Source organism: Oenanthe melanoleuca, chromosome 5 (assembly GCF_029582105.1).
Source record: "Oenanthe melanoleuca isolate GR-GAL-2019-014 chromosome 5, OMel1.0, whole genome shotgun sequence".
Classification (NCBI taxonomy): domain Eukaryota; kingdom Metazoa; phylum Chordata; class Aves; order Passeriformes; family Muscicapidae; genus Oenanthe; species Oenanthe melanoleuca.
The window spans coordinates 13517851-13545423 of NC_079339.1; the positions used below are offsets into that span (position 1 = coordinate 13517851).

The 27573-nt window shown below is 39.4% G+C and overlaps 1 protein-coding gene across 1 annotated transcript; it reads left to right on the forward strand.

Annotated features, from left to right (window-relative positions):
* Positions 1-1139: 1139 nt before the first annotated feature.
* On the forward strand, positions 1140-27278 carry NUCB2 (nucleobindin 2). The gene is made up of 13 exons (XM_056493760.1): positions 1140-1313; positions 11379-11522; positions 12138-12245; positions 12934-13060; positions 15469-15572; positions 17160-17345; positions 17942-18032; positions 19566-19624; positions 20529-20621; positions 21643-21732; positions 22266-22436; positions 22737-22818; positions 24536-27278. The coding sequence occupies exons 2-13, from the start codon at positions 11379-11381 to the stop codon at positions 24646-24648; spliced, it is 1368 nt and encodes a 455-aa protein (XP_056349735.1). The 5' UTR covers positions 1140-1313; the 3' UTR covers positions 24649-27278.
* The last annotated feature ends 295 nt before the right edge of the window (positions 27279-27573 follow it).

The following is a 27573-nucleotide window of genomic DNA, read 5'->3' on the forward strand; positions in this document are numbered from 1 at the left end:
ATAACCCAGAAGCTACAGCTTCAATCACCACTTTGCCCTTATTGTAATTAACTCTCAACCCTGTGGCAGTTTTGAGTTTCTTCCCTAGGCTGAGCAAATCCCTCAATAATTTATTTGTAACTCTGATTTGTATAAACTATTGCAGTAGTTTCTTTTAAAAAACCAAACCAACCTTAACTTGTACGTACTTATCTTGTAAATCAGAATAACAGAAATACAATGCACAGTGATAAAAGATTTTCAATGTTTTGTACATGTCAGTACATATCTTTAAATAGGAGTACAGGCTTACAGTGTTGAGACATTGTAAGAGGTTACAAGTAGAATTTATGCTAATTCCAAAAATCACTGTTTTATAGGAATTGCAGTGCTGTAATAGCTAATATTTCCCTATCCACTAAAAAGAACTTTTCTGAGTATTTTCCAAGCCGTTTTAATGCTGAATAAAAGCTTATAGCATATGGAAAATAACAGCCAAAAAAACCCCACCACATACCACACCTCGAAACCAGGTGGGAATGGAAATGCACAAACCGAACCCCAAGCTTACACACTTTACAAATGCGAAGGTACAATTTGAGTTCCTAAACTGTCAAATCTGCACGGGGGTCAAGACTCTTGTCCTCTAAGGGGGAGGGAAAACCGGCTCTGAACACAGCTACGGCTAAAGCGAGTAAAATTAGGGAAAAGAAGGAGCAGTCCTGGGGAACGATGCTTGGGAATACAGTTTTAAATTCCCACACGGCAGCTCACGGCCGGACACGGGGGAGTGCACGGCGCAGGGAAGAGCTTTGCACAGGAGGCCGCTGGGGACAGAGAGCGAGCTGTCAGTGGAGCACCAGGGTACCGAGATACAGGGGTACCGGGGCACCAGGGTACGGAGGCACCGGGACACCGGGACACCGGGACACCGGGCACCGAGCCCGAGCCCGGCGCAGCCCCGCCGGCCGCGCCCCCTCCCTCACGCCTGGCCCCGCCCCCGCCCCGCCGGTGACGCCAGCGGCGCGCGCGGGCCCCGCCCCGCGAGCCCGCCACGTTCCCCGCTCGGCGGCGCGCGCGTCACGGCGGGGCGGAGCCCGAGCCGCCCAATCGGAGCGCTCCGCGATGGCCGCCGCGGGTCGGCGCGGGCCAATGGGAGCGAGCCGGGGGGCGGGCGCTGTGCCCATGGCAACGGGCGCGGGGCCGCCGCGGGGCTGTCGCACCGAGCCGCGCCGAGCCCAGCCGGACCCGCAGCGCCGCCGCGGCCTCGCTCCGCGCCCGCACCTCGCCCCTGAGAAGCAGCGGCTCCTCCCCTGCCGCAGCGGGACCCAAAGGTAGCGCCGCCCGTCCCGGTGCCCCGGCGGCGGCGCGGGGCGGAGGCCTGGCGGCGGGGCTGCCGCTGTCAGGGTCGCGGCGGGACGCGGGGTCTCGGCGCGCTGCCGCCGGCCGGGCTGGGGGTGGCGGTGGGATCGCGGGGCTCGGGGCGGGAGCGGGGCGCCGCCGAAGTTTTCCCGGAGCGCCCGGCGGGAAGGCGGCTCCAGGTGTGGGGGTGTGTGTGTGTGTCCGTGTGTCCGTGTCCCCTCCGTTCGTCCCTCCGGCCGGGCGGGAGCTGACGGGGAGCTGGGGAGCGCCAGCAGAAATGAAGGCAGAGCTGGCAGCGGCGGCAGCTGCAGAAATCCGGAGTGGCTCGTAATTGCACGGTCGCAGGGAAAACTTGGGCAGAGACTCGATGGGTTTCGCTAGAAAGGGCACAGCTCTTCAGCGTTACTGCCGTAGAGTCAAATTTTTGCGTTAGAAGGGACTTTAAAGATCATCTCGTTCCAGCCCCGTGCCTTGGGCAGGGACACCTTCTGCTAGACCAGGCTGCTCAGAGCCCCATCCAGCCTGGCCTTGAGCACTGCCAGGGATGGGGCATCCACCACCTACCCCCGGCAACCTGTGCAACCTTTTCTCACAGTAAATAATTTTTTCCTAGTATCTAAAATAAACTCTCTTTCAGTTTGGAGCCATCCCCCCTTGTCCTGTCACTACATGCTCTTTTAAATAGTCTCTCTTCATCTTTCCTGGAAGCTGCCTTCAGGTAGTGAAAAGCTGCAATTAGGTCACCCTGAAGCTTTCTCTTTTCCAAGCTGAACAATCCCAACTCTCTCAGCCTTTCCTCTGATACCTTGGTGGCCTCCTCTGGGCTGACTCCAGCAGATCGCTGTCCTTCCTGTGCTGGGGTCCCCAGAGCTGATCCCATCTCACTGTGCTGCTCCTCCAGTACCCCTGGAGGAGCTCTGGAAAGGACTCCAGTGCCAGGCTGGCTGCTGCACTCAGAGATAATTCCAAAAGTGGAGAAGGTTGGCATACAGCTGTAGAGAGGTAACTTTTTTTTGTTGAAATGAACGTGGCTAAGGCTTTCAAAAGAGTTTGTATTTGGCAACACTGTTTAGTAAGCCTAAGGAGAAAAAAGCCTTCGTTGTTTGACTTACACGTATTTGCTGTGGAAAGATAACATCCAGTAGTTTCAACATGAGACCATCACAGTATCAACAGTCAAGTGCCTGTGCACCCATGGTAGCAAGTTCAGTGTGGAGGTTTGCTTTTTGGGGTTTTTTTTGGTCATTTTGTTTTCTCTCAGTGTCAAGAAAAGTCCTGTAGCTGACTCAATATTGGTGCACCTCTACTCTGAATTCTGAAGTGACTGTCCCTCTCAACCATACAGAGCAGCACAGGGAAGATTCCTACTGTAAAGACTCCATAGGAGCTACTCAAAAACTTTGAAAACAGGTTTTGTTGTAACCTTTATGGTCTTCTACTTAAAAGTCACAGAAAGTTTATGGGTGAAGTCCACATTTCTGTGAGCACTTGAGATCCTGTTATGTTTCTTACTGTCATTTACTACATAATGATCTTGTACAGTCACAATGCTATGTCCACCATGGGCCACAGATTACTTATCTGGCTACATACAGTACCTCCTAACTGTCATCATCTACTTTCCCTTTTACTTGCTTCAGTAATCTCTAGGATGGTAGCAGTATTTTGTTTCAAAATAAGAAAGATAATTATATTTAAAAACCCCATAGGTTTAAACAAATTGTGTTTATGTAGAGCAATGTGAATCTCATTCAATTCTAACCAAGACACTTAACATAAACAAAGAAAAGGGGAAAATAAAATTATAAATTAATATTGCTTTTGGGTCTGCTTAAAACTTGCATTAGCAATTGGATGCAAAGGCATCTGATGTAAATTTGTTATAAAACTGCCTGAGATACTATTATTTGGTGTCTGAAATTATATTCAGAAAACCCCACTGGGCAAATAAAACCAACAAGTAACAGCAACAAGAAGAATTATTTTTTAATAATACTATGGCAAAGTTTTCATACCTTGGCTGTGCAGGACTGGTAGTGCTGCTGGCATAAACTTTCTCTTCATATAAGCCAAATAAAAGACTTTCTGTCAAAAACTGCCCTTCCCCCCATTATACATACCTAACTGAAATTGCAGTCATGAAAGTGGAGAGCAGTAGTTCTCTGAGGTAATAAAAAATGTAAAATATATTGACTTAAATGTCAGAGGTGTGGAAATATTGACGCAGTAGTGTTAGAGCTGTGCTGACTAAACAAATGCACTTTACATAAGGAAGATAAAATCATTTACTCTTAAGTCTGAAGCTGCTATCAGGGCTTCCTATGATTTGAACTCCTGTGTGGAAGTATTTGATCTGGTGAGGTATTGTGCTCTCAGTATTCATTGCTCAGTAAGCAGAAAAGATTTCTCTGAAGTTCTGTCAGATACAGAGCAGACAAGAGCCTTTTGGATAAGGGTGTGCTTTTATATGAAGTCATGACCAGGTGCTAATGCCAAATGAAATCAGTCAAAAGTCACTTTCAATAGTTTTTTTCTCTTCCATATGTGTGATTTGACAGTTGAAAGAAATTGCATTTCATTAGAACCGTTTTAATCATATTCAGTTATAAATATTACTCTTTATCATAGGTAATTCAAGAGAAGTATAGATACTTTGCATTTCTCCTGGTAGTCTTCCTAAAGCTAGAATGGGATGTTGATGCATGTTTTTGTTTCTAAGCAAGTAGAAATCAATGGGAATTAGCAAATTGTCAACATAAATCTCCTCAGGCAGCTGTCATTAAGTGCCTAAATATTTTTAAATCTGGCTCCATGTGCTTAGATCTAAATATATTCTGGATAACTATTTTGTGATTTTTTTTGGAGAAAAAGGTAATCCTGGGGCTGTCAAGGTTTATTTTATCATCATCACTGGTTGACTGCAGCAAAGTGCATGTTGTTAGAATAATTGAAGTATTTTTTATTTGAGTTAGAGTTTGAGCTAATTCATTGTTTGCGTGTGGTAGCACATTGGAGGTTGCTTTTTGCGTCAGCACTGTCAAAATTGCTGTTTGTATTTATGAAAAATGAATTTATGAGACTCCAAGTGTGCTGTTATATTATGTTCTGTGTGGGAACTGAAATTAGAGTGCAGGAAGCTACAGCTGTAGCAGTATGTTTTTAAAATTCCTTTTGAAATTGATAAGATTTTTATGGCGTATACATTGAATTCAATACAAGTTTTTGCTTGACTATTGGCTTCATAAATCTTTTTCTGAGGCAGTCTTGTGGGAAAGAATTAATAAAACCATGCAAGTTACTTTGAAAAACATGGCTAATGTTTCAACATTCTTCAGTTAGTAAGGTAGCTTTGTAGACAGAGATATTTATTGTTTTGAAGCAAGGACAGGGAAATTCCTTGGAGGCAGGTAATATTATAAATGTGTATATGTATTTTTGTGTGTGGACACAGGTTTTTAGATGTTGAACCATTAACATTGCACTAAGAAGAAAAAAAGCTTTCAGACTTAACTTAGGACAGAGCTAAGCATGTGTAGCATCAGCCATACAATTTACTTCTATGCCATCTTTCTTTCTGGACATATTTGTGTTGTTTTGTGATATTATCCTTTACTGTATGTGGTTTGAACATAAAACTGCTCTTTCCCACTCGAGCAATCCTAGTTTGTGTTACTATTGGATGACTCATTTAATAAAACAGCTGAAGTGCATTTTTTAAAAGGAGGTTCTTTCAGTAAATGTTGTGCTAGGCACAGTCGAGGCATGCTGTGTTTTCTGGGAAGCTGAAAAAAGCAGCTGTTCCATCAGCCAGCTTGTAGTTGTAAAGAGAATTAAGCAGCTTGAGTGCAGTGAAAATGTAACAAATACAGCTGAAAAGAGTTTAAGTCAAGTAAACGGAATGGGGAAAAAAGATTAAAATGCTTCTTGAAAAAATAAGGAGGGTCTCCTGATGCAGAGAACTGAGTGGGATGTGCTCTAACAGAAGATTAGAACAGCATGACCAATGTGAAACCTGTTGGATATTGGCCAGGAAAAATAAAGCAACATCTGAATCATGGGGTTAGTGAACAGCATTGACAGAAAAGAAAAATACATGATGGACAGTGAAACTATATATATATATATAAATATATAGCAACAATAGCTGGCTTATAATACTTAATAGCTTGCACATTAACTTCTAAAAGAATCAGTTTTCATTTGGGAAGGGAAGGGTGGAGGTGTTTCTGTGCTTTGAACGTTAACTTGTAGGGGGAAAACTATTGCAGCTTGTAGCCATTTCCCTTTGCATATCATTTCCTGCTCTGTCTTCAAGGAGCAAACCCAGTGTAGGGGACTGGTGACCAAGTGAAGAGACACCCTCACCACAACCAGAGGTTTGTACCTTAACAGAGTGAGTGCAAACAGGTTTTTCCACTTGCTTCTCAAAATTGCTGCCACATGTCAGCTGTGCTTATGCCAGATTAACTCATTGGACAAACAGTGTGAAGAAGATGCATTAACTGTTGATGTTGATTCATGGACTTTCAAACCTTGCTTAAGGTATTATTATACCTTAGGGTGTCTGTGCAGCAAGTGCTCCTGAAAAAACTGGGGGGAACTAACAGTAGTGTTTCCAAACAGAATATAACAGAAGAATAATCTGTTCTGCCTAATTTCAAACATTTAATGTAGTTTTTTAGGGTTCTGTAAGTGGATCAATTTATAGATTTGCAAATAAATTCTAAGGACGTGGAAAAAGCCCATGGAATTAAATATTTCCTGTTTAAACTGTGACATATGGACAGGTATATTGCTGTTTCAGAGAGGTAAAAACAGATTGAAGATGCTAGGTGACTGGAGCAGACTGATGAGGGAACACTTTATATCTCATTCTAGTACTGAGGGTGGAATATTCTTAGAAAAATAAAAATCAGCAGATATATTTTATCTGTTTCCTGGTTTTTTTTTTTTTTTTTTTTTTTTTTTTTTAAATTCAGAACTGCATGTGAAGATTGTTCATTTCTCCAGCATACAGCATAAAAATAGGAAGTCACATTACAGTCATGACTGTAGAGAATTTTACTGTTACCCTGCACATCCTGCACTGTGTCTCGTACAGATTTAATTACTTCCATATCACATAGAGCAGGCATATGTGAAATCTCTGAATAGGTAGGTTTATTGTGTATTATGTGAGTCCAGATTTATGTTTTCATTGCCCATCAGGGTACACATAGGCTTGGCAAGTGCAAATATGTGATGTGACATTTACAGTGTTGTGCTGTCTTGCATCATAACCATCCACTGAGCTTCTACATGTGCAGACACTGCATCCTGGTATCACTGTATGGTTTTGCCTATCTCAGTTTTAGGAACTTTGACATGGGGTGTTATTCTTTAAAAATAATTGTGCTTTGCTGAGAAGGTGATGGAGTTGTCAGTACCTGCATGATGCTGTTTTCTGGGTAATGAGTGCTACGCTAATGAAAAGTAATTTTTGGATTTGTATTATGACACCTGGCAGCTGTATAAAATAGGTGTTTAGCAGCTTGTGTTACTGTTGCTAGAACAAACTTTAGAAGTTGCATTTTGTAGCTACTTCTCAAAGTCTGTAGCACTTTGTAATTCAAATGTTCAATCCTGTTTCACTGACGTTGATGGGAATTTGCGATTAACAAATAATCAAGATTGCAGGCAGACAGCCTGCAGCTTTTCTTTTCCAGTTGTATTTTTCTGTTCATGCAAGTACATTGGTGGCTGTTTTCTGCTGACTGTCTCATTCTTTTACCTCTTACTTTGATGTTATTTTCCTTTTCCCTGAAAGCTTAGGATATTGGCTTTGTTTATAAACTACAGTATTTGTCAGTTCTAGAGCACTACTTTTATGATTAGTTCTCTTTATGTACTGCAAGTGGGAATGTTTGTTTATCCCTCTTATAAAGCTAAGATTGATTTCTGATACCAGCAGATTACAGTTGTGCTACCTTTACATCTAGGTGGGCTCCCTGTCTTTGACTAAAATCACTTAGTTTTCAGATGACAATTGTTACATTAGCTCTCTCCATCTGTCTGTAAGAAAGTAGTCAGCTGGGCAGATCCATAACAGTTTGTATTTCTATTAAAGCTTATAGAAAAAGGAAGAATAGTAACAATAGTAATAATAATAATAATCCACATGGCAGGGCAGGAGGGTGTATGCTGTGCATTATGTGCTGCTGATGGCAGTGAGCAAACTGACACTGCTCCTCTTCTGCAGCACCCTTAGTGACTGCTCCCTTGGGGGCTCTAGTACAGAAGAAAGCCACATTCCTGGGTCAGACACATGGATGCACTCTAAATGCCTGGGAAGGGATGGGTGTCCAGGAGTGGGTTTTCAAAAGTCCAGAATTCTTAAAAGCAGCTGGTCATGAGCTGAGAGTCGAATGAATCCGCTTGGTGGAACAAAAAGGGGATTCCCCACTTTTCTTCTCATCTGGCCTTTTCTCACTCTTCCCTACAGTTGCTGAATTTGAGAATTGTGCTGAGGTTTTTAGGCAGGTGATTAATGTTAGATTTTGCAATGGGCCTGGTTTCTCTCTTCTAGTCAGAGTAGAGGGTGCTCAGTGACTCAGGTGTGACTGGCACACTCTAAAAGTTGACTCATGTCTTAGTCACCTGCTTTTCTTAAGGAAATTTTGATGAGTGGAGTCTTGGACTAGTAGATACCTAAATACAGTAACTCTGTCTTTACTAGGCAATTGTTCTTTGTTCTAATAAATGCATTTCTAATTTACTTGTTACATCATAGTTGGGTTCCTCAAAATACTGTGGGAAATGCTGTGTTAGGCATAGTTGTCTGCAAAGTCAGCTGAGATGATAGGGATATTCTTTACTTACCCGTTTTGGACTCCTCTGCTTTGAATTCTTCCCGATATGTGTGAAATTCTTTAGCTTGTTTTATCAAAAAAGCTACAATAAAAACACCCACTGCACAACCTGGAGCAAAGGTACCTGATGAAGTCTTCTGAGCAGCCAATTACATCAAATAGATATGAAGAACATACTGTGATACCATCCAATCCTTCCCATTATGTATGACAGCATGTAATTACAAGGGTTTAACAAACCCCATTGCCCACGAGCACCAGTTCCACAGAATGTCAGCAGGGGCCATTGGCACCCAGTTTGATTAGGCCTTTTGATAGATCAGCTCTCACCACTACTGCAGAGGTAGTTAAGGATGATACAGCTCCAGGTGCCCATCCCAAATCTGCAGGTGATTAGTGCTGCCTCATATGGGGTTTGGCAGACCAACATGGTTACTTACATCTCAGTTCTTTTAGCTCAGCATGGACATTTTATGTGTCAGTGTTCCTCAGGAGCAAGGGAAATGTCTGAAAAATCTAAGTGTACTCCTCTTCAACCTAAACTGACAGTCCTTATCTCCACAATTATTGATTTTAGTAGAAGTTGTAGGTCAGGAGCTTTAAGAGATATCTTTAAAATGGATCAAAGACCAGGTGTCAATGTTGAAAGTGTTTACTTTAGCACTTGCTGTAGGCAAAGAATGAGTCAATGCCAGACCTGGGGGAAGCACTTGACTTGGCTTTCTGTGCTTCTCTGCCATCACCTGTTGGGCTTGAGCGTGTTCATTTCATAGCCACATAATGATTTTCTAAAGCACTGTTTACACACCTTGCATAACTAGAGCAGTGTATAATAATACTCTAATTTTGTATAGATGAAAATATTTAGGTAGGAAAAATATCCATCTATCAGATTCCAGGTTTTTAGTATTATTAGTATTTAGTCTTTAGTATTTTGGCTACACTGTTTAAAAATGAATACTTCAAACATACATAATGTTAATGTTTAAAAATGTTTTGCAAAATGCTGAGAGTGTATATCCATAATTATTATATATTTGATAAGTATTTTGGGGTTTGTTAATTTTGTTCCACATGCTTTTTCCAGGCTTCAGGCATGCTTATGTCCTTTCACTTAGAAATTAGTAGACAGCCCCGTTCATACTCTGCAAGAACTTCAGCAAGATGAGTTTTTGTTTTACCTGTAGTACTGAGAACTGCTCTGAGTCTTGGCATCTACATCAAGATTAGGAGACTTGAAGACCTAGTATTTGTTAGTTATTATCATAATCTCCTGTGATTAAATCCTGTTGAAATTACAAACCTAGGCACAGCATTTATACAACAATATTCTGTAATTGAAAACACCCAACATACTGGACTTAGGCATTTTTAAAAGCATTTTTAACCCTTTCACTCATCAGCTTTGTGAGTCCCTCCAAGACAACAGTTTGTGTAGATATATAGAAATTAACTTACCAGTTCCAGCAAATCAGTCTGGGTCTGGTTTCTTTGTATGTTTTTGCTTGTTTTAAGGGAATAACCTTTGCAAGGCTAGTCAGACTTGTGAATCTGACAGTAGTGCTGACATCCAATTTCAAATGCTCAATGTGGCAGCAACAATAGCTCCTGCTATCCCTTCTGGTAGTGATCAGATATTAGTTATTTTTAAAAATGCAAGTAACAAGTATTTGCAGAGCATAACTCATTTAGGCTCCTTTCACTGAAGATGTGGTTAAGAAAAAACAGTTTTAGAAAGTTCTTGTAATTCTTGAGCCTTTGACATATTTCCTCCTCCCCGACAAAAGCAATAATATCTCTACACACCTCGAATGCATCATTGTTTTTTTTTTGATGTAAGAATGCTTTTCCTAGGAATTGAATAAGGGGGAATAAAGGGTGTCAACAATGCTTAATATTAAGTATGTACCACTAACATTTTTTGCCATAGTAAAGGGCATCTTAACCCAAGCAAAAGCAATGCATCTCTGTCAAGTACCAGATCATGTAGTCAGGAAAACTGGCACTGACATCATAATTATTTTGTCCCTCTCACCCTTCCCCCTAAAAGGAGATTTGGTGGTGGTGGATGTAAGTACTTCTGACAGAATTCCTTGCATGACTTGCTAGAGCACTTGTACAGAAATTCCTCTTGTAGCAGGTATACTTTTGGTTTATTTGACTGCACATTTCTTCAATATTATGTCTTTTTCTTTGACATATCTAAGCTACTTTTAGACAGTCTTTGACTGGCAACTTTCACCTTCTAGGAGGTGATTTATATTACCAATGTAATACTGGAGTTTGCTGAAACTTCTTATAGAATATCCATGGACAGTGGAGTGTCACAGTCTGAACTGGCCAGATTGTCTCAGGGACCTGACTTTGCTCTTAGTTGCTGGATTACCATCATTATGGTTTTTAGCTGGATTCCCTATACTCACTCTATTTAATTATTCCATCTTACCAGCTTCTGAATGAATTATTTTCAACCAAGTTTGATAGAGGGGAAGAAGACAAAGGTCAAGAACTCAAAGTGCTCAGTGCTCATCAAACTATGTGAGTTAGCTCCACCTAAGACACTAAAGAAAGGGTAGGGAAAACCAGCTTAATAAAGTCCTGGCCTCAGCAACAATTTCAGGTAGTGTAATACCATTTTTCAGGAATCTCTCTCCACCTGAAATATGGATAGAACATGGATTGTAAATATTCTTCCTGTAAAGAAATTTTGGAGGGGATCTTGACTCCAAATTAGCAAAGGATTTCAGTGTTGAAACATAAAATCTGCTGGCATTACTATGCTAGGATCTGATTCAGTGTCCCTAATGATCTTTAGAAGTTTGCCAATAAATTCAGCAAAGGCATGATCCAAGTAGGAATGTCAGTATTATCTATGTGAGACTTGGAACATCCTAAATAGATGTTCCCATCTGTTACTGATAATACCTCAGCACGTTACATACCTCTCACCATTTACAGCTTAGATTTGGCACACAAGTGGAAGCCAGTCTAAGGAAATCTGTTTGCCTAAAAGTAGCCTTTAAAAATTAGGGCTAGATTTACTTCTTTGAGTTTTTGTATTCTTTGAGAGCAGGACACTGTGAGGAAAGTGAGTTATTACAGGTATCTATGTAGGAATGTAAAAAAATTTCCTCAGTACAGTTTGCCAACATGATGGATGTTAATTTTTGTGACCTGGTCTCATTTCAGATGAAGTGGTTATCTGTCCTGCCCCAGCAGTGTCTTTTGTTGATGACATGTCTCCTAATGGCCTTGGAAGCTGTACCTATAGACATAGATAAGACAAAAGTCAAAGCAGAAGGCCACGTAGAAGGAGAGAAGGTAGAAAATCCAGTAAGTATAAAGAAACTGATCTGAATAAATGTTTATCCTAATTGTTAATCTGGATATAGCAAACTGTTTTAGAAGGAAACTAATATTTCCCAGTGTTGTCAGTGTGTGTGCCTTCTACTACAGGGAGGCTCTGTTGAAATTTGCTCTTTTTTTTACAATGAATTTCTAAAGGTTAGGTGGCACATGGAAGGAATTCCCAGCTTACAACAGGAAGAACATACTGTTCTACAGAGATTTACTTCAAGTGGTGCATTAGGAAATCCACTCACTGATTCTAGTTCAGTGTTTCAAATAGAACAGTAACAAATGAATTGCACTGTTTAAAAAAGCCTCACACTATATTAACATGACAGGCGACAGCTGCTTGTGTATTACAAGGATTCCTAATCACTTTTCTCCTCTTCCTTGTCAGTTGCTGAAGCAAATGGATCATAAATTGGTATCAAGCAATGATGCAAATCTGAAAACACAAAGATATGTAAGACAGCATAGTGCCTGTGTTGCTAAGATTAGAGTGTCAGTTTAATAACTGTATTTAAACAAAACTAATTAACTGTCAGTATAGTCTTTCTTCAATTTCTTTTTTTTTTTTTTTTTTTTTTTTTTTTTTTAAAGGATACAGGACTTTATTATGATGAATATCTCAGGCAAGTAATAGATGTCTTGGAAACTGATAAGCATTTCAGGGAGAAACTTCAGACTGCTGACATTGAAGAAATAAAGGTAGGTTCCAAAAAAAAAAAAAAAAAAAAAAAAAAGTTACACTGAGGTAAATTAAATCCATAATCACAGGCCATGTGTGTTGGCTGTTGTGTATTGCCCCTTCAGGAGCTAGAAATTTAGGAAGTGACAGACTTAAGGAACTTAAGGAGGACATCCTGCCTTTTGTGTTTCCTTTAATCCCTCATGTTGCTGTTGGCAGCTTGTGGCATCTTTTCCTTCTGTGCTGTGTCTAGTGCCACCCTTGGAGATTCCATTTCCAGGTTCTTGCAATACACATCTGTAGCTGCTGCTGCCTTGTACCTTCTCTTAAGCCTAACAGCTCTCCTTGAGCAGATGAGGCACTCTGTGTGCTTCTCACAGTTCTTTTGAACTCAGTTGAGAATATTTTATCGAGAAATTTGTCACAAATTAGGCATTGCTCTTTCAAGGTTATGGTCTTGCTCTTCAGAGGGTCAAGATACTTACAAATTCTCTTTTCTGAAAGCTTTTAAGATTTCTTTCTGTTTCCATAACCATAGGCATAAAAATGTTGAGTCTGCTCTTTGAAAAATGTTAAGATTCTTATAGTGTGGGCTACAGTATTGCCAGAGACTGCCATTAGTCTGCTGTCTTGCAGCTTATGTCTAATGGGAATCCTAAAGGCTTCTTTCTTTCAGTGTTCATGCATGACTTTTTTGTTTTTTGACAGAGTGGAAAGCTAAGCAGAGAGCTTGATTTAGTAAGCCACCATGTGAGAACACGGCTGGATGAACTAAAAAGACAAGAGGTAGCAAGATTAAGAATGTTAATTAAAGCTAAAATGGATTCTGTTCAAGGTAAGAGTATATAATTTATTTATGTGAGTTAACAGATGGAATTGTGTTAGAGAAATGTCAAAGTCCAGCAGTTGTGAGTTGTTTGTTTTCACCAGTAATGACTAAACTGAGAGTGAGTGTCCCTTCTGAACTGGCCTGGAGCTATTAAAGACCTGTGTTTATAGGAAACTGGGGAGAAGAGAAAAGTCATCTCTGTTTAATAAATAACTGAACTTGTTTCTGTCAGTGGATTTTTCAGGTACTTCTACCTCTTATTTACAACCTCTTATTGTTGTAATGCATCAGTTCATAGATTACTCACAGAGAACCAGTGACATAGTAGGACTGTGTTTAAGAAGAAAGCATAACACAGTATTTCGTATCCTTAGGGGGTAGAAAATGAATTTTTGTCAGTATTTTATTATTATAAAGATGTTTTCAAGCTTTTGAGGGGAATTCCAAGGCATTGAATACAAAATGTATCAAATAAAATACTCCTAGAGTAAGGATATGTCTTGCAAGGCTAAGCCTGATTTTAATATGGCAAATAGACTGAAGAAGTGTGCACATGCAAATAAATATTTATGGGGGTATTATTCCTGTTGCAGACAAGCAGTCCAGTGATATTCAGAGCTAGGCTAAAGATACCTGGGTGTGTACATAGTTGTTTTAGGTATTTTGAAGTTTAATGGACTGATTACCCTCTCTGCTTTCATAAATCAATAGTAACATTAACAGAGTGTGCTTTGGGAAAATAATTCCCCCCAACACCTCAGAGATCTTACATTTGGGAACAGATTATTGCAGTTCAGAATATTCAGATGAGTACTAAGATATAAAAACATTTTGCAAAGTTTATAGTCAGCTTTGCCCACAAGTACATGGCATCACATATGAGTATGGCTAGATTACCTATAAAATTCAGCTGCATCTACACACCTAGACAATATCTTGGAATATGCACAAAGAACATTAAAACAGCAGCAGGCAGAGTGTTTTGACTTCCTTTTATTTGCTCTTGTAATTTTTTCTCTGTAACACCACTTAGTATCTTAGTCTTCTGTCTGGTCTACAAAAGTAAAAAAAAGCACAGAAACCCCTCCTCTTTTCTTTCCTGTCAGCTGGATCAGGTTTAAAAAAACCCAGACAACTAGATCTGGGATTATGTTCAGCATATATTCAATCCTCATCCAGATGTGTTTTTAGACATTTTCACCAAGATCTTACTTGACTGATCAGTACAAGCCAGAAGAATGTTAGGAGTTGGGTCTCAGTAATGTGGCAAGTAAAAAGTGTCCAATAGAATGAATCTCTTCCCCTAAATATAAGAAATGGAGAAAAATGGGTTTGGGGGCTGTTTTTTTGCATTGTTTTTTGTTTTTTCTTAAGTCTATTATTACACTTCTAGAAGTGTTTCAAAGACAAAGACACATATATTTAAACAGAAACTACCATCTCTCCAGGGAGGAATGATGGTTGAAATCTGCCCTGGCCAGTGTTTGCTGTTTTGTGTTAATACAAACACAGCATTGATTGTAAAGCAGATAGTTTGTGAAAGAACAGTATGTTCAAAATGTGTTTTCCAATTTTTTTTAAAAACAAATAAAATATTCTTTGCTAAGCCATCTAATAAAAGCTTGTCACAACTGTTGTACTTAACATATCAAAGCATAAGAGAATGTTATTATTTAGCATTAGTGTTCAGAGACCATGGTAATAACTAGAAAATCTGTGGTAGAAATGTTTTTAGTTGTTAGTGCATAGTATGTTGATATTGGTAAGTATTACTCCTGTCACAAGGAAGAGAAAATGTTTCCAGCTTTCAGACACAAGACCTGACTCTCCACTGTCCTGCACTTCTCTTTTTTCTACAAATGAAGTTTAAATATCTGGTTATTTCATTTCATACAGTTTTACACTATATTGTACATAAATCTTTGGCCAGATGTATGTCATTTGCAAAATATTCAGGGCAGTAGAAGAGCTGGACTTCTCCCAGTGCAGGAAAAATATGCAAGTTGTTAGCTGTGATAGAGCATAATGTCGACTATCTTTTTTATATAAAAGAGAATAATTTTTTTTTTTAGTTTGTAAAACTCAAATTTTATGATCATACTTCCTCTTGCTGAAACAGAAGGTGTAATTTGTGCATGTAAATTAATTTACAGTCATTTTATGTGCACAATGTAAAATGTAGCACTGACCTATCAGAAGGCATGTAGTGCAAATTGCCACCAGGTTTTTCAACCTCCTTCAGGAAAAGCAACTTTGGAAATGTTACTATAGTTTACTCCAACAATGAAAAAGTTATTTGGTCCTCAGGGAACCTCAGGTACTTACAAGGCATAAGCTCCCATATGAAAGACTTCTTGATTTTGCTGGATTTTGAATTTATTTTAATGTTTTACTTCTATACCTTGTTTTTTCAGACACTGGTATAGACCATCAGGCTCTCCTTAAGCAGTTTGAGCACCTGAACCATCAGAATCCTGACACCTTTGAACCTAAAGACTTGGATATGCTGATCAAAGCAGTGAGTGCCAGCTATGAACTACTGTTGGGGTTGGGGTTTTCATTATTATACTTTTTACCTCAGGTAAAGGGTAGTCCTTTTCTATATAACACATTTTATAAATGACATGCAGTTTTCATTTTCAGAGAAAATTTTTCATATTTTTCAATTTCAGTTTTCTCATTGCACGCTTGAAAACTGTTGCCAGTGTGCATGATGCAAAAGAGTCCATAAATTTTGGGATGTCACTTTAACAGGACTTAACATTCATATGCCAGTACAGGATTTTTTTTCTGATTTCTGTTTCTAAATGATACAGGAATCTCACAGAATGATGTAAGTAATCATCTCTAACCTAGCCATATGAATTTTGGGATCTATTATATGTATCTATATCAAGCTGCAAAACCACAGCAGAAAAGAATTTGAGATAGCAATATTAGAAGTTGCTTATACTAGGTATGGCACTCAGTGCTGTTCAGCAGATTCTGTATCAGTCACAGGTGTGTGGGGTTTATTCAGTGCCTGTTCATTTGGGGGGTGCAGTTAAGCTAAGCAGGGCATGGCTTTTTTCAACTGCTAGAGAAAAATACACTTCCCAAGGGGAAAAATGTCTCAGTTATGCTTTGGAGAGCACTGCATGTCTGACATGAGAATTTGACAGTTTTTATACTTTCAAAATAAATGGGAAGATAATTTCTGTGTAATTTTTTTTGCCCTTGGATTATCTCCATTTTAGATTTTTATCTCCATTTTCTGTATAATTATTTTTAATAGAGATATTATAATTTTTCTAAACATTTATGAACATCACTTCTGGGAAAAATTTGGTTGGCTTGGAGAAGCATATCCTTAACAGGGCAGTTGTTTTTTGTTATATATTTTATTGTTTTATCTTCTCATTTCTCAACCAACTTACTGACAGGGTGTAATGGATACTTAAGGGAGTCTTAGCTTTGGAAGTGTTTTTTAAAACATACAGAGAATCTGAAAAGTAAAATGTAAATAATGGAGAGACAGTATCTGGTGCAAATATGTTACTTTGAAAAGCACTCCCAAAACATCCTTTAATACTTTGGCCTGTACAAAATGACACAGCTTTAAACTCTATATGAGAGCTTGTCAGAAATTCTCCTCTTATACCCTTTTTCTCCATTTAATAGCTTGAGGATTTTTTATTTAATCTGTATTAAGCTGCTGCAAACTAAGTCCCATTACTAATGAAGGCACTTTTGTGATTAAACTCTAGGATGAGCTACAAATGTTCTTACTCTGAAATGATCAAGGAGTTAATGGTACTGTTAGTATAGGATTTGATTAACTTGAGTTCATTTATTACTCACTGATGAGAAAGGACACCTTGAAGCCTTCTTACAGTACCATGTAATTGCAAAATTGTCCAACAGATGAACCATTACAAATTAACTTCTGTGAAAATGACCAAGGGAGGAGAGTTCTTTCTGCATCACTGTCCTGTGAAAGCAACCCCCAGCCAGTCTGCCCTGAATGGCAAAATGGCCAGCCTTGCCCATGGATCTGAACAATACAGTGTTTTTAATGTCAGATTATATTATATAATCATCTGTCTGCATGTGTCTGTATTTTTAGGCTACAAGTGACCTGGAAAACTATGATAAGACTCGCCATGAGGAGTTTAAGAAATATGAGATGATGAAAGAACACGAGAGGAGAGAGTATTTAAAAACACTGGATGAAGAAAAGAGGAAGAAAGAAGAATCCAAATTTGAGGAGATGAAGAAAAAACATGGAGATCACCCTAAAGTTCACCATCCTGTAAGGCCACAGCCTGTTCTTATGTCACCGAGTGTGAGCTTTCCTTTCCAGCTAATACACACAAGGGTGTATTTTGTTTGTTCTCATCATTTGCCTCCTCTTACTCATGGGAGCAGAGAGTGGGCACACTGCTGAGAGCATTACAAACTCCCATTCTTTCTGTACAGATCTGTTATTTGCTGCCAGAATTCTTATAAAGACACTGAAATTTGTAAGGAAGAAGCCAGAACAGTATTAAGAACTGCAGGGATGCCTGCAAGGAACTGCATCACAGCACCACTTGCTATAGGAAAGACAAAATAATTCAGCTCCCTTCAGCTGTTGTTTCTGAATGGGGCTGTGTGGCCATGACTGATTATTACAGATGCTCCTTTCCACAGAATATGCAATTCCTTTGCACTTCCTCTTTCCCTGGGCCTTTCTGTCTAATGAAAGTATTAGACTTGACCAAAAGGGAATGAAAGAAAATGTCACTGATTCCATTTCCAAATAAAGCAATAAAGCAGTCCTTTCAGAGAAACCATAATGCAAAGGTAATGCAGGGAAATTACACTAAATTGTCTTTTGAATAGTTTTTCTTTGTAACCAATCTATAGGGAAGCAAAGATCAACTGAAAGAGGTGTGGGAAGAAGCAGATGGACTAGATCCTAATGAATTTGATCCCAAAACATTTTTCAAATTGCACGGTAAGAGGTTTAGTTTTAATCTAATGAACAAGTGAAGTGACTTTGTTGCATTCTGCTGAGGACAAGTTTGTCATATGTTAGGATGAAGTCTTAACCCCCAAGCAACTTGATGAATCTTGGATGAATCTGAATAGTACAGAGGAGAAAATATTTGTTACTAGTTGTAAATTTTCTGCAGTGTTTTTTTAAATGGAGTTGAAAATCAAAAAACATCAGGAGTTTTGTTTAACTACTCCTAAAATCAAACAGGTAAAACCCAGTAGTGATTCCTTAGGGAGCTATGGGTACTTAGAGGGCTGTCCATAACTTTGCTTGTACAGTGTGTACTGGGAATAAATCCTCAGAGATTTGTGTAGGGGCAAAACCTCTTTCTCATCATCTCTGCAGATAAGTAGCAGACGCCCCTAATCTTTGAAGTGGCCATGGAGGGGCCAAGCCACTCCAGAAGTTGCAATATTCCCTTGATAAAATAAAAACCCTCTAATCCTGCCTCTAGATTTCTGAGGAATGGGCAGCTAGAGACAATAAGCAGTAGCAGAGATGAGGATGCATCTCAATGAACATCTTGCTTTACATGTGGTGATGTCACCATGTAACCTTATGGCCTGATATTGTTAAATGCTTCATTATAAAGTGCTCCTAAGCAGATCCTGCCTGGCAGTAGGCTGCAAAGGGTTGAACAGTACACAAAATTTGACTTAAAGATGATGACTTAGGTAAAGAAAAATGTTCTAATTTGAATCTAAACTTTAATCTCAGTTTATAACATCTATAATAAACATGTATTACAGAATCATAGAATAGTTCAGGTCCTAAGGAGCCTTAATGATCATCTAGTTATAGTTACCATATCTTATCTCTTCTTTCTAGAAAGAGATTTTGAAAGATAGCTTGTTTGTGCAAAACCTACCAAAACAGAAATAGGTGAAATCACCTATTGCCTTGGAGCTTAGTATATAGAAAACTCTGAAGTAATTACACAAAAATACTGGGTAATAATTTGAAGTGGATATTTTCTTTCCATTTCAGAGGTAGTGTAACAGTATTCAGAGCACAATGTAGGAAAAAAGATGGATCATTGATTATCAAGTATTTTCCTCTCTGCATTTTTAGTGCTTCAAGTTTATATGAATTTTAATGTAATTCTTTAATTTTTTTGGAACTCATATTGTCAGTTCAAGTTTCTCTGCAAAATCTTGTTGCTCCTGAGCCTAATTACAAATTTAGTGGTTAAATGGGGACAACTTGTTCTCAGCAATATTTTTTGGCAGTTGCAGTCTGCGCAATCCTGTGGTGACCTATTTCAGTTTGCTAATCTAAGAAGTAGAGAGATTGCTCCAGACTGGTCCAGCCAACCAAAAGTGACAATAGACTCCAGCCAATACCTGATAAAAACCTAAACAGAAGAAACAACCTGTGTAACTAGCTTCTTGTTAAATGTGTACACTGATCCTTACTTAAGTCTTGGACATCTTTTACATGTGTGACTTTCTATATGTACTCAACTTGTTTTTTTAAAACTTCTTTTTGTAGATGTCAATAATGATGGTTTCCTGGATGAGCAAGAATTGGAAGCTCTGTTTACTAAAGAGGTAAAAAAAATATTTCTGCAGGATATGTATTACCTGTGTAAATTGCAGTGGAGAGAGCTGCTCTCCCTAGGTGCAGCCTGATAAAGTTCTGAAGCTAGGCACCTGTACTCCTTCAGTGTTCATCCACAAGCCTGATGAGAAAAAGGGTCACACTTGTATGACTTGGCTCAGGGACAGCACAGTGGAAGTGGGTACAGAAATTTCATATATTTTATGTCCAGCTAGTTTGCAGCACATGTACAACTAAAGTAGATAAAGTAGACAGGGTCTTAGTTTCTTTAAGCCTTGGTTTGTTGTCTAAAAATTTAACTCTGGTACAGTAATTTGCCATCATCTCCTTCACTACAGTGAAGATACAGTGCAGTGTTTTTTGACAGATGTCTCACTGTTTAATAGTTTTGTAGTGTAAAAACTAATAGCCTGGAGCCTTAAAATTACCTGGGGTTGGGCAAGTGAAGCTCAATGCCTGAGAAAGCCAAGTAGAAGCACATAGGATTGAACTCTCCAGGAAGACATTGTGCAAGAAGAGAAGTGAACCATTAAATTTGGCACTGAATTTGTCTTGTGATACCCTGAATGCTTATGGGGTCAGCTGCATGCCCTGGTGAAAAAGCCACTCTCTCCTGTTCCAGAAACCACGTGGAACCTCTGCCTGCCTTGAATCAAATGTAGGATCAGACTGTGCACACTGAGGGCAGCTTGACTGTAACATCCACAGCACTGAATTGTAACAGACCACATGAATTAACTGAAAACTTCATTCTTAGGAAAGAAAGGCTTACTTGTTGCTTAAAGAAAGAGGAAAATTGCACACACAGATCTCACACCACTTTTCCAGATATGCTCTGCTATTTGAATGAACAGCCTTTTCTTCAAACTAACATGTACTAATTTTAAATTTCAGTTAGAAAAAGTTTATGATCCCAAGAATGAAGAGGATGACATGGTTGAAATGGAAGAAGAAAGGCTGAGAATGAGAGAACATGTAATGAATGAGGTGGGGGCTGATTCCTGTCTGTGTTCAGAAAATACAGTTCCCATAACATGAAATGTTGTCCAAGTGCAGCAGTAAGGGAAGGCCTGTCACACTGAGTGCTGCTTGTGCTGGGATTCATGCCAGTTACCATTCTCAAACCCTGTCCCTGTATTCTGATGTAATGCCTGCTGACTAGTTTTTAATTTAAGGAGTTCCACAGAAGGAATTGTTCTATAGCCTCAGTTGTTTGCAGATACTGAGATTCAACAGAAATTCCTTGTGAGTTGTGTGTCAAACAAGGAAGACTCTAAGTGTGCTTTGGCACTTGGCAAATGGGTAATATTTAGATGTGAGAAGAGGAAGTAGAGCAATGTCTTCTGTCATATAGCTCAGCTTTGTCCCTTTAAAAGGGGGCTCAGAGCTCAAGCTATCACCTGTGACAGTGAAAACTTTCACTGGATCTGATGGCTTTTCAGCTCAGGAGACACAGGAATAGAAAGGGGGTATTTTGAACCATTGTGTTTTCCACCCATAATATTTCTGTATTCAGCTGTATTCCTTAAATTTGAGGAACAGAGCAAGTGTGGTCATCTATTAGTCATAAAGGGAAGCATTTCCTCCCTTCCACTTAAAGGATTCCAGCACAATTCAGTTGGGTGGGATTTTTGTTTTTCAAAACCTCCCCCTCCAACAGCGGAGATAATTTTGTAACTGTGAGTCAGAGTAGTTACCAGAAAGCTACAAAACATTTTTTTCTCAAAAGAAATCATACATTCCATTATTAGTGTTTGGACTGTGAGCACAAGTGTTTCCAATAAAGCCAGTGATTTTTTGAAGTAAAATGTCAGGATTTACTTTGTAGTTCTATTTTTGTTAAGCTACATAAGCTTGTGAGAGAATTTTTCAGAAAGTGATGTGGGCACTCCCTTGAAAATAGGACTTTTGAAATATTGAAAATGATTATATTTGATTGATGAAATTAAAAGATTAGCTCCTCCAAAACATGTCCTTCAGATTGAGTTTAATTTTTTGCTTCAAATAGGTTGACATCAACAAGGACCGGCTAGTGACTTTGGAAGAGTTCCTGCGAGCTACAGAGAAAAAGGAATTTTTGGAGCCAGATAGCTGGGAGGTAATGCAAATGTGTTCCAAGTACAACATACAGCACCATTACCCGCACTTGGAGCAGGAAACCAGGCAGCATGTCTGTGACCTTTGGTTTTTTTCAGCTCTGCTTTGGTATGTGTGTTGTTAAGCCCCTGAGCTGAACTAGCATTCAGCTGCAGCCTAAATGTAATGCAGATGTGAAGTGCACAGAGGGAAAAGGACTGGCGCCACCCCGGGGACTGGGAAGAGCTTTTCACACGTGCTTTTCAAATGGAAATGGACACTTTGTTTATGAATGCTTCAAAGGGAAGATAAGAGCTCTGCTGGAAGAAAGAGGATATTTTTCTCCTACATCTAAATCCGTAGTAGAGCTTTGTTGAGAAAATAGCTGAGAAATTACTATTTTGCTGTTTTCATTGAGTGCACATGGTGTCATGTCTCACTATTTTGCTTTGAGGGTTTTTTTAGTGGACTGTGCAAGAATTTCAGTCAGAAAAAAATAAAAAATAACCATACTTTCCTGGGTAAGTATTCATACTTGTATTTATTTCCTTGCAGACACTAGATCAACAGCAGCTCTTCACTGAGGATGAGCTGAAGGAATTTGAAAATCACATTTCCCAGCAGGAAGATGAACTTAGAAAGAAGGCAGAAGAACTTCAGAAACAGAAGGAAGAGCTACAGAGGCAGCACGATCAGCTTCAGGCTCAGAAACAAGAGTTTCAGCAGGTACATGTGTGAGGACAGCATATATTAGTTTTCATCTTTTTTTCTGTCCTTATATATGTAATTCTTCACAATTCTCAGCTCTGCAGGTTTGCCTCAATTTCTCATGAGTCTCAGCTGAATTCTAAATTAGTTGTACCACAGCAAAAGTCTGGTGTTCCAAATTAAAGCAACTCAGCACTATACCCACTAAGAAAGACCTTACATAACTGCAAAATTTGGTTTGGGTGTATTCATTTATGTCACATCAGAGAAAGCTGACAAATTCAAGTTTGTCAACTTTTGTATTTTATTTTTCACCAGGTTGTAAAACAGATGGAACAAAAGAAACTACAGCAAGGAAATGCCCCTGCAGGACCAGGTGGAGAACTGAAAATCCAACCCCGTATGTGCCTTTCTTTATAGATGCACAAACTTTAAAATAAGATCTGTAATGGAAAAGTCATTACCTCCATATTTCTGTTAAAACTATAAAGTAATGCAGCTTTAACGACCTCTGGAGAGAGGTTCACTAACCTGTCAGAGGAAGTATGTAACTCTTCTAAGTACTCCTGAAATCTCACTGTTTCTAAGTCCATAGTAAGAAACCAGAGTCCTAACACAAGGCATCCAATGGGCAGAGAAGGAAGACTGTGTTGTGTTAGTCTAATATCCTGAGATCTAGAGCATCCAGGGAAGAACAAGGACACACAAAAGACAAGGTCCCATGATCTATGTCTGCATTGCAGTCTCAGGCTGCAGAACAAATCAAAGCATTTAAAATCCTCAGTGGCCAATTTGCCAGCAACTGGATGCAGCATGACACAAGAAGTTAGCCTTGGGCAGTAGGAGTGACCAATTGCTTCAACACCCTCAGGAGAAGGCAGTGGCATACTAAAATCACTGCATTTCATCACTGGTGGCAGCAAAGCAGTCAGGTATATATTAGCACTTATCCACAGCAGATTGCCCAGGTTTCCTTTGCCTTTTAAAGGAGTTCTGCTGCCCCATGCATCCTAAATGGGCCTTTTCTTGCTCTAGGAAGGTTGAAACTATGCTTTCATGGCTTTATTGGCTTCCATGTTGGTGTGCTGACATGATCAGTGAAGCTCAAGAACTTCTTGACATTGATCTCAAATATTCAGATCTATCCAGGCAGCCTTTTGAGTACCAGGAGCTCTTAATTGCTCCTGCAGGGCCAACAGTGGGATTTCAAACCTCAAGAGCTGTGCTCAGTGATTACAGCTTGCCTTGTTGAGTACCCTGAAATCCTGCCCACTCAGTTCTGTGAAGGGAAGTGATGAGGTTTCAAAACCAATTTAATTCTGTCTTTCATTTGCTTTGAAACTGCCTGTGAGTAACTTCATTTTATGATCCTTCATTCCAAGAGCCTAAATTCCCCTCACCTTCAGTAAAACCAGGATGAAATTGCAGATGGTACAACTTTGATAGATCTTGGCAATATTGTAGCAGATACTGTTCTTAACAAATGTATGATTTTATGTAAAATCATTCTGTAAAGTCATTTAAATAGGTGTCATGAGAATTCATTATATTAGCCAGAACCGGTCACTACTCATTTGCTGAATCAGGGGTGTCCCAGTAGACACTACTTTAAATCTGTAGGCCACTGGAACTACTAAGAGTAATTTAAGGGGAAAAAAAAAATCCAGAAGTGGAGCTGCATGTTCTGAAATCTTCATCAAGCTATGAAAATTAGTATTACTCAAATGTAGGCAAAGGGAGAACATTTTACTGATGCAGTGGGGAGTAACACACAGGAGCAAGTTGTTAATTATTTCTTTTTCAAGCTTCCCATATTAGGATTAAAGGTCTTATAAAAACAGGGTTTATTTCAGAAGGAACAATGTGTTATATGAGAATATTTCACAGAAAGCAGAAACAACTTGTAATCTAAGAGACTACACTGACTAATACTGCAGCCTGTTGGGTCTCAGTCCAATTTCATTGTTAGGCACACAAAACTCCTGATGCCACTTATAAACCAGAAAATAGAAGGTTTTGTTTGAGTGTCCCTATGCTGGAATCTTTCTTTTAGAGAATTTTCACATTTGAGGCCAGCTTACTGAGAAGTTACAAATGGTTGTGTTCCTGTTTTACAGCTGGTGAGCACAAAGCTGGAGATGCACCACAGCAGCCAGCAGGAGGTGATCAGCCTTTACCACCAGGACATGTCCAAGAAGCAGCTGTCAGAACTGATCAAGTTCACCCTTAACCACTTGTGCCTCAACTTTATAGCATCTTTATTATTTGGGGTGGGCAGGGGGTGGGAGGGGACAGGAAATCAGAGTGAAACATGAACTTTCTCCCTCAGACTGTAAAATCATTGGGAATGTTAGAGATGAAGTATCGGTCAGATCTGATTTATAAATTAAATTAATTTTGTTTCCAGTGCATCAGTAAAAAACACAAGGGGATCATGTAGAGGCTATAATAGAGGAGGAAATTGAAGAAACCATTAATACTAGAGGTTTTTATGGCCAGGGCACTGAGCTGTTGAACTCTCCCCTCACAAAGAGGGAGGAGATGTTTAGGTGTGAATCAGAATCTTCTTGGAGAAGAAACAGGGAACAGGCCTGGATGTTAAATTAGGTCTAGTTTGATGTAAAAACTCTTTCAAGAAATGCTGAAACAAAGACTGTAGATAAAGGCCTATTTCCAGCACTACCAAACCCTTTCTTCTTTGAGACCAAATAAAAATGAAATTTCTTAATCACAGAAAATTTGCACTTTCTAAAATTTAAACACAGCAAAGAATTATGTGGAGCAGTGAATATTTTTCATGTTTACAGAAACCTAAGAATTTCACTGAAAGCCTTCAAAAGGAATACTGTACTTGTTGTGTATTGATCTGAACCGTCCTCCTTGTTGAGATTAATTCTGTGTAGCAGTTGAAAGCTCAACTGGCCCTTGGGACAATACTTTTGTCCCCATTTCTTTCACCAGATGCCAGCTGATCTCAAAATTTTGCATGTTATTAAGTAAGTTTTTTATGTTGATGGAAATATTGTGCAAAACAGAACAAGACTCACTGTCTTTTTCTGTGCAGATTATCCTACCTCCTACAATAAAACCAGATTTTTCAAAGTGCACCATGTGCTTCAGAGAGCTCTTCTCAGACATGAATCTGGGATTTGTTAAGGTCTCACTGTTGACTCTCAAGAGTCTTTCAGCAGTTGGTGAAAGTTATGAAGTGTCCTAAGCCAAGGGTGCTACTTGATTGTATTATTTTGGTATTGAACCAGGATAGGTCCCTAGTATTGCAAGCCAAGATTTTACAGGAGTGAGTTGATTTTCATGTCAATTTTATTATAATGCTGAAAAGTTGTTGTGCCAGTGCCCCTGCTTCTCATTCATTTCAAACTGAAGCTATGCTAAAGTGTATACCCTGTGTGGATTTCCTTGTTTGCTTGGGTTTTTGTGGTTGTTTTGTCATTTGTTTTGTTTTTTAAACACGGATTGTTCTGATTGTATAATGCTGGCTTTGAATGGATGCACACACCTCTGCTAGCATCCTTTACATTTCCTTCCTGTTCTGTGGCTAACTGCTGACAGTGGCACTAAAAGAGATATTTTGGGGCTCAAGCAAGGAAACAGAAGCACACCTCTGTCAGAGAAAGATGTTCCTTTAGAAGAAGACTTGAATATTTTAGGCAAGCTCAAAAAACCCAGAGGGGAATTGCTAACATTTTGTATTGACATTTGAGAAATTTCTCGCTCTGAAGAACTTGAATTGATGGAAGCCAGGCACATTCCTTCCATGCTCAAGGCTTCTTTCATCAGACCTGGGCATATTCATGTTCTCCACACAATGCAGCAGAACTCAGTGCCAGAGCAGATTAGGTTTTCTTACCTATTTTAGCCTGTTAAGTTGTCATGTTGCATTTCCTTCATTTATACCACTCAATTTGACTTACCTTTTCTTTCTGTTCTTTATGCAAGTAGATGACATTTTCAGTTTGCAAAACCAATGTTTCCACTGTTTGTCATTTCTATGCAATCTAACAACAGTTGGATGTTGTCTTTGTCTGGAGACTAAAATATCTTTCAACAGCCTCATCTGGTTGCAGAGAGGCCCAGACATAGTTTCAGCTACATGAACTTTCTCTGGGCACAGCCCTGGCTTTGGGGTTGTGGCCTCATAATGGGTAACAGGGTGAGGAGGGAAACAAAGAGGGAATTATTCAAATGTCATGGTAAAGGCAAGGGGAAATCTTACTGTGTTTTCCCCATCTCACATGAAAATTTACAGAGGACAAATGATACAGCCACAGATGTTTGTAGAGATTCAAGGACTGAAACCTTTGGTGTGAAGGTATTGCTACCATATAAGTCATTCCTTCAGGCTACTTCTGCCTTCCAAGATGCCATTAAATGTCATGATGGCTTTGTAATGTAAAGCTCAAGCTTCAGTTTCAGTGCAGTCTCTTACATTTGATGCTAAAGTCCTGACACTGCTGTTGGCAATTGTCACCCTTATCCCATGTATTTGGAAACATCCAGAGTTTTGTAAAGAATTACTGTAACAACCACAGAAATAAGGAACTGGAATGTCATAGGCACAAGTGCTTATGCCTGTATTCTGCATTTCATTTAGGAGGTGATTACAACAAAATTGTATCTGACTTTATACAGACACCAGTTCCACCCACCACAAAGGTGCAGAGATTCAGTTTTGTACTTGGCTGGAATTTTGGTAGGAGGATGAAGGGGTAAAATTTGGTTAATGTTGTACAAATTCATATCTCTGGTGCAATATATGTAAAAAGAAAAAAAAAGAAGCCCCACTCTGTACTTTGTATAGATTAGTTTTTAACTGGATTAAACTGAAACTCAGCACAGTGACAGAGGTTTAGTGTTTTATTTTCAGTGGGTGGGCAAGAGCTGGGTTTGTAGTCATAAATCAGAGTGGCCTGGGTTGGAAGGGACTTTGAAGCTCATCTTGTTCCAGACACTTTTCCCAAGAAGAGATTGCTCAGAACCCCATCCAGCCTGGTCTTGAACACTTCCAGGGCAAGCTGTACCAGAGCCTCACCACCTTCACAGCAAATAATTTCTTCCTAATATCTAACCTAACACCTAATCTAATCCTTCCCTGTTCAGTTTGAATCCATTTTCCCCTTGTCCTGTCACTACATGT